The sequence below is a fragment of the Sinocyclocheilus rhinocerous genome, unplaced genomic scaffold (genome assembly GCF_001515625.1).
Source record: "Sinocyclocheilus rhinocerous isolate Xijiao unplaced genomic scaffold, SAMN03320098_v1.1 scaffold3874, whole genome shotgun sequence".
NCBI classification, from domain to species: domain Eukaryota; kingdom Metazoa; phylum Chordata; class Actinopteri; order Cypriniformes; family Cyprinidae; genus Sinocyclocheilus; species Sinocyclocheilus rhinocerous.
The window spans coordinates 96103-102996 of NW_015623683.1; the positions used below are offsets into that span (position 1 = coordinate 96103).

The following is a 6894-nucleotide window of genomic DNA, read 5'->3' on the forward strand; positions in this document are numbered from 1 at the left end:
TAATTTCTAATAAAATTCTATGTATATCAAGCACATCAAGGTCAGCTCAGTAGAGCCATTTGGGTCCTACGGCGCCAAAAGTTGCTACTACAGTTAACTGTTGCTACATTCAGACATGCAGTGAAGAGAGCAGAGAGCGATACACAGATAGATGAAATTTTCAGTGAGTGAAAAACAGTGATATTCTCAAAAAATTATGAAAGTTGACGGGCCCTCAAAGTCTTAAATTTAGTTGTATCAAGTTTAAGGCCATAAACCGCTGTATTTCTGCCGTTCTGAAAGCACCTCCTGCTGGCAGAGATGTTGTATCACAAACAGCGCTCATTAAGTATATACAGTTCTGTAAATAGATATGAAGAAGGTTTGTTCTTCCTTTGTGGTTTTGGCCACACAGCATATCTTGTTTCTCCTGTGAGAGGAATTTACCATCATTCACACTTTGATAAGAGTAAGGGAGAGCAAAGCAGTTCCTGAGCGGGGGTTACTGTATGTTAATGTTAACCCCGTCTCCACAAGAGGTAGCGTTGTTTATCTTAAGGCAAAAGTCATCCTTTGTTGTCCACAAAAGCCTAATCATAACCAAATTAAACTTTCCACACAATGGGCTTCAATTATGAAACGAGCGTACGACCGAAAATTGGGCGTACAGTCATTTCTACGCAAAACTTGGCATTTACCAATATGGACTAAGTTATTTAATTAATAGGCTATAATAATTGATTGATAATAATTGTTTAAATTAATATAATATTTGATACTTTTGCCTCCATTTTCTTGATTTTAAGGCTGAAATGTGAAGTTAATCATTTAATAAAACTTTTTGTTTTGTGAAAATCTGAACTGTATCTGAACTCTAAATCATGCTTTTTACAGTCTTTTTAATTTTATTTATGCAGGTCTTAAAAAGTCTTAAATATGAGCTTAAATATACCCTGGTCTGGCAAAAACCGTCAATTCATGTTTTTAGGTAGGGCTATATAATTGTCCGGACCTCGGCTGGTGAGGAGGATTCATTACTGGACCTCAAGCAATTTTAGTTGAAGACCCCTGATTTAGATTATTTTCCTGACTGACAACCGACACTCATTAGTCGATCATTAACCAGTAAGATTAGAATGTCTAGAAACTAGGGCTGTCAATAGATTGAATTTTTTAATCTCGATTAATCGCACCCTTTTTGTGTGATTAACTGTGATTAATCGTACACTTATAGTGAAATTAAACATACACTATTTATTTTAACATGTTTATTTTTGTCACCATTTCACAAAATTGCTACATCCAGCAAAGAGAACTATCAGAACAGTTTCAATCTCAATCTCAATTTCAATTTCCTCCTTGTCAAGCTAAAACAGAACACACAGAAGCTTATTTTTCTAGTCTGCATTTAACCAGCTGCTAAGGCATACAACATGTTTATTTTTGTCATCATTTCACAAAATTGCTATATCCAGCAAAGAGAACCCTCAGCAGACTTTGTCTAGACACCAAATTCAGAATCAAGTCACTTTAATATGAACTTTGAACATTTTTCATCAAATTAAAAAACAAATGACTTTATCGTTGAGATGCGCAGTTGTACCCAAGTAATTATGCGCGCTTACCGATGTCCAGTGGTCCCCTGTCAAAGCAACACTTTTTGTTTGTGATAGCAGCTCTACTTTGCATTTCTCTTCGTTAATGTACAGTTCGTGAATCCTGGACATGATTGTTGATCTTGACGGTAGCTCGAACGATGGGTCGGAAGTGGCAATCCTGATCACTTCCTTCAGGCCCTGGTCAGCAACGATGTTGACTGGACGGCAGTCCTTACCAATCCACTTTGCTATGGAAGTAGTAAGCCTGGCTGACGTTTGTCTACTCGCACGCCGTATACACTGATCCAGTGTGGGTTGTTGCACACTACTCGTCAGTTTGCTAGTAGAACCTGTGATGTGTTTTGCTTTTAAATGATATTTTAAACTCGATGAGCTTCGATGGTAGGCCAGTTCTTTGTTACAGTGTATGCACACAACTTTGCGTTTATCCAGAGTGCCATCCAATTTTCTTTAAGAGAAATTTCTGCCTTCAGAGTTACTAGTGCTTGTGCCATTGTAGTGCTATGAGTGATAAACTCCCGACCCCCAATATCAACTGCGTGATGCAAATTACGTTAATGACGCACCTTTGTGTGTTTCAGTAATTTATTTGCCTTATTTGAGTTAAATTATTTTAACGCAATAAGGATTTTGTATTAATCGCATGCGTTAACACCTTAACGTTGACAGCCCTACTAGAAACGCTTCTGTGAATGGAGAAAAACAGAAATTAAGTATAAAATGAATAAAATAAATAGGACTACACAAAATATATTTCTCTTAAATAATTAACAGATTAACAAAAGAAAAAACTGTGCGACAAGTATAGGCTATGCTGGTTTTTGAGACACTCTTCATGTATTTTATTTGTTTTCTTTATATCTTTATTTTATTAAATCCAACTGATCGCGCAGACGCCTCATGCACACACACATATCAGTTCTAACATTGCTGATTTGACATTTCAGCCATTCATCATCAAACTAAAATCCAGTCAACCAAACGTAAAAGTTACACTGCTCAATTTAAAAGGTACACTGTAAAATCAGCGTGCAACAAACAAACAAACATTTTAGCGCATGTGAAGGATGATGTTTTACACGGATATTGGAACACGAGTGAAGTACAAAGCCTGGTTTACATAATGAATAATAGTTTAGCAACCAAATGTTACATGGAAAAATGGAAACATTTGGATTCTTGTTGAATGAGAGAGGCTCGTGAGCGCAATGCCATTTCAATTTCGCTTTAAATAACTTCATTTTAGCTTGCTATTTCTATGCTGTTTATAATGAATGCCACTTTAGCCTAATTTGTGTTTTATTTCATAGTTTAATATCTAATTTTATAGCTGCTTATTTTTCATTCTTGTTCTGTTCTGAATTCTGTTAAATGTAAAGGATTTGTTGTGGAGTAAGTGGAACTAAATTGGCTATATGTGTTTATAATGTTTGTAAATGTTTTGTTATATTTAACAATATTTAATATACATAGAAATTAATGTAATTGTTTGCAATTACAAATGTAACTGCTCTTTTTGGAGTAAGATCAATTTCTCTTTCATTAGATTACTTCCTCGTTTTGGCCAGGTTATGTATCTCCATGTCATAATTTTAGGGGCAAGGCTTCTAAACCGGGGTATTTTTAGGGGCGTAATATTCAAATGACGATTGTTTTCAGCCGCCACATTTATCAACATACGATCATTTGTATGATACGAATGTTTCATGGATCACACGTGAACCCTGTTGTAAGATGATTTCTGCGTACGGATCTGCGCTCGTTTCTACGTTAGATTGATAAATGAGACCCATTGTGTGGAAAGGGGGTTTGCCACCTTGACTGCTGTTCACTACAAAGTTTAATATTTATTAAAAACAATAAGACTATCAAGGCTCCTCAAGTGTTTTTCATAAAAATAATTTTTGAAATATATTAAGATTATTATCTTATTATATTAAGATGATTCTCATTATAAAGGATTAAATCTGTTCTGTTTTAGCTCAGTTCATCAGAAGAAATCAGAAGCAGAGCCCAGCTGTGTGTCTATGAAGAGTGACGTGTCTATGATTCATCCAATAAAGTTTAACAGTGGAGATTCACCGTGTGGTCTCAGGTATAGTGTTTGTATAAAAATATGATTATAACATGACATTTTGTATTATCATATATTATCAAAGTTCAGTTCATTATTTTTGTCTAAACACAGTGTATGAGATGTTTATCAAGTGCTCTTTAAAGTGAATTTGATAGTGATAAACGTATAGTTGATTTGTTGCATGCAGTAATTTAAAGGATGAACTTTACTCTCTCTCTCTCTGTTATAGTTCAGTTCACCAGAAGAGCTCAGAATCAGAGCCCAGCTGTGTATCTATGAAGAGTGATGTGTCTATGATTCATCCAATAAAGTTTAACAGTGGAGAAAAACAACCTGGTCTCCAGAGATGGCAAAAGTACACACATCCTTCACTCAAGTAAAAGTACAGATACTCATGTTTAAAAAGACTGAAGTACTGACTACACTTTTTTCAGTCAAGTTAAAGTAAAGAAGTATAGGCTCTGACATGTACTTAAGTAAAAAGTAGCCATTACTATGACCTATTTCAATGTCACGCTGGTAACTGGACCTCACATCATATTAATACATTAATACAAAATAACTTTTTTGAAGAGCTAATGAATGTATCCAGGCTGAACATCCACCATGTAGAACACAAGCAGAGTAAAGACTAAGCTGATGAAAAAAAAACTATTTACCATCACCCAGGCCACATTCTACATTGCAGGGTTTTTCTGCCTCTTGCCCTCGGAAACAACTCAAAATTATTATTATGCTTTAATTAGTGTGCAAGCATAATTTACACTTGTTTACCCCGATAACATGCAGGGGCATATAACTATAAATCATTAGAAATGTCTACGGTTTTATTATAAAATATTAAATTATTATGATAAAACATCTGTCACAGTAATTTCTTAATGTTTGTCAGGAAATCTTATGCATCCACTGAAAGAAAAATAACCCCTGTTCACTTCTCTACACTGGAGAAAAATTTATGGATATGGATGTTTACTTCCAATTTCTTTAGAGAAAAAGAGTTATTTCTCTCATTTTTATCCAAAATAGGGGTTTGTGTGAGCATTAGTGAGCACACGCGTAATGTAATGTCTGTTTCATTCATACTGGCAGCCGGAGGCGCCCTTGCGCAGAAACTCCACAAGTGAGACTCACAGAAGTAATAGAACTGAAGACACTCCAGGCAATCCCTAAAATGGACAAAGATATCCAGCTATCAGTGTAACTGAATAAAATGCAGATAGAGACATTTTACCTGATGAAACATCAATATAATAAACATACGATTGTGACAGTATACTATATGGTTTATCTGTTCTTCAAGCTATCTCGGTGTAACGTTCGGAGCGTGACAACAGAGTTAAGGATTCAAATGCAAGGCTTTATTTAAAGAGCGTAGTGAAGAACAGGCATGGTCAAAATACCAGCAAACAGTAACATCCAAGGTAATCCAAAAGAGTAATCCGTAAACAGGCAATGGTCAGTGCAGGCAGCAAAACAATAGTAAAAAAACAGGTAAACAGTCCAAGATCCAAAAAACACGAAGGCAAGGCAAGTGTATGGATATGGATGCTTACTTCCAATTTCTTTAGAGAAAAAGAGTTATTTCTCTAATTTTTATCCAAAATAGGGGGTTGTGTGAGCATTAGTGAGCACACGCGTAATGTAATGTCTGTTTCATTCATACTGGTAGCCGGAGGTGCCCTTGCGCAGAAACTCCACAAGTGAGACTCACAGAAGTAATAGTTATGACATTCCAGGAAATCACATTGACAAAGGCCGCCAGTTATCGTTGAAGCAAAATAAACGCAGATAGAGAGGATAAACAGTTAGAAGACAATAAACATACGATTGCGCCAGTATATGGTTTATCTGTGTTCTTCAAGCCATCTCTGGTATTTTTAAGAATAAAATTACTCAGCGATGTGTGTGAGTGCAACCTTTATAGTCCTCCTGATTGGAAACAGCTGAAATCCGATAACGAGTTCCTAGGCAGAGGGTTATGGGAAATGGAGTCCGGAGTTGAGTGGCAAAGGTATGGGATGGAGATTGTAACATAGCCCCCGCCCCCTCTTAAGGATTGGCTTCCAGACGCTCCTAAATGAGAACAGAAATGAGTCCAGGAGGGAGGTGGTGTGGAGGCGGAACAGGGGGGGAGGGCCAGGTCCATGAGGAAGTGGAGGAACAGGGGACTGAGGCAGAGCCAATGGAGCAGGTACCAAGGTGGAGCCGGTGGAGCAGGAAGCCAAGGCGGAGCAGAGTGCCAGGGCGGAGCCGGCAGAGCAGGAAGCCAAGATTGAGCAGGCAGTGCTGTAGACCCCCAAGGCGGAGCAGAAGACCACCAGGGTGGAGCAGGCGGCGCTAAAGACCACCAGGGCAGAAGAGCACCAGGACTGAGCAGACTGGTCTGAAGATCTCCATGGTGGATCAGACGGGTACAATGATCCCCACAGCAGAGCAGACGGGACCGAAGATCCCCTCAGTGGTTAGCTTAGGAGTGGATTTGGGGACTGGAGCATGCTCAGGAATGGATTCGTGGACTGGAGCAGACTCTGGAGCGGACTCTGGGACTGGAGCGAGCCAATTTGTGAAAATCTCTGGGCAGGCAACCATCTTGAGATGAGTTTCAGGTGCGGGGACCACAAGACAAATCACAGGAGTTGCTATCCTAATAGCTGGACGTGGTGGTTGCACTGATGGGCCAAGCTCCATGGCCACTGGAGCTTGCCGATGTTGGTCTCTTCCAAAACTATTAGGGGTTTTACAGGCCCCTGCCTCTCCCACAGTAAAGGAGGAACCAATTTGCAAGAGTGCAAAGTCCAAAAACTGACAAAGTGACCCTCAAGGACCATCTCGGGTGAGTTTAGTCTTTAATGATTCATTAAGTCCATAACAAAAAAAAATCAACATAAGGTCCGGGAGATGAGCATGCTCAGGAATGGATTCGTGGACTGGAGCAGACTCTGGAGCGGACTCTGGGACTGGAGCGGGCACCACCACCTTGGAAGGTTCTGCAGCAGAAGCTGCCACCTCTGGAGGAGCTACAGTGGTATGTGCAGCCCAAACACATAGAATGGCCGCAGCCATCACAGGCAGGACAGAGAGCACAGAGTCTATTTCCGAGACAGACGGCGCTGTGATCGGTAAACTAGAGAGCGTCGTGACTTGCAGGCTCAAGTGCGTAGCAGCCGGCAGGCCTGGGTGCGTAGCGGGCGGTGGGTTAGAGAGGGCTGAAATCAC

The 6894-nt window shown here is 39.3% G+C and overlaps 1 protein-coding gene across 1 annotated transcript in view; it reads left to right on the forward strand.

The window, feature by feature from the left end:
• LOC107728228 (protein NLRC3-like) overlaps window positions 1–6894 on the forward strand; it is a 67061-nt gene that overhangs the window by 53663 nt on the left and 6504 nt on the right. Inside the window, exon 3 of the mRNA XM_016538364.1 lies at window positions 3580–3693. Coding sequence (XP_016393850.1) covers window positions 3580–3693 — 114 coding nt within the window. The remainder of the gene's footprint in view (window positions 1–3579; window positions 3694–6894) is intronic.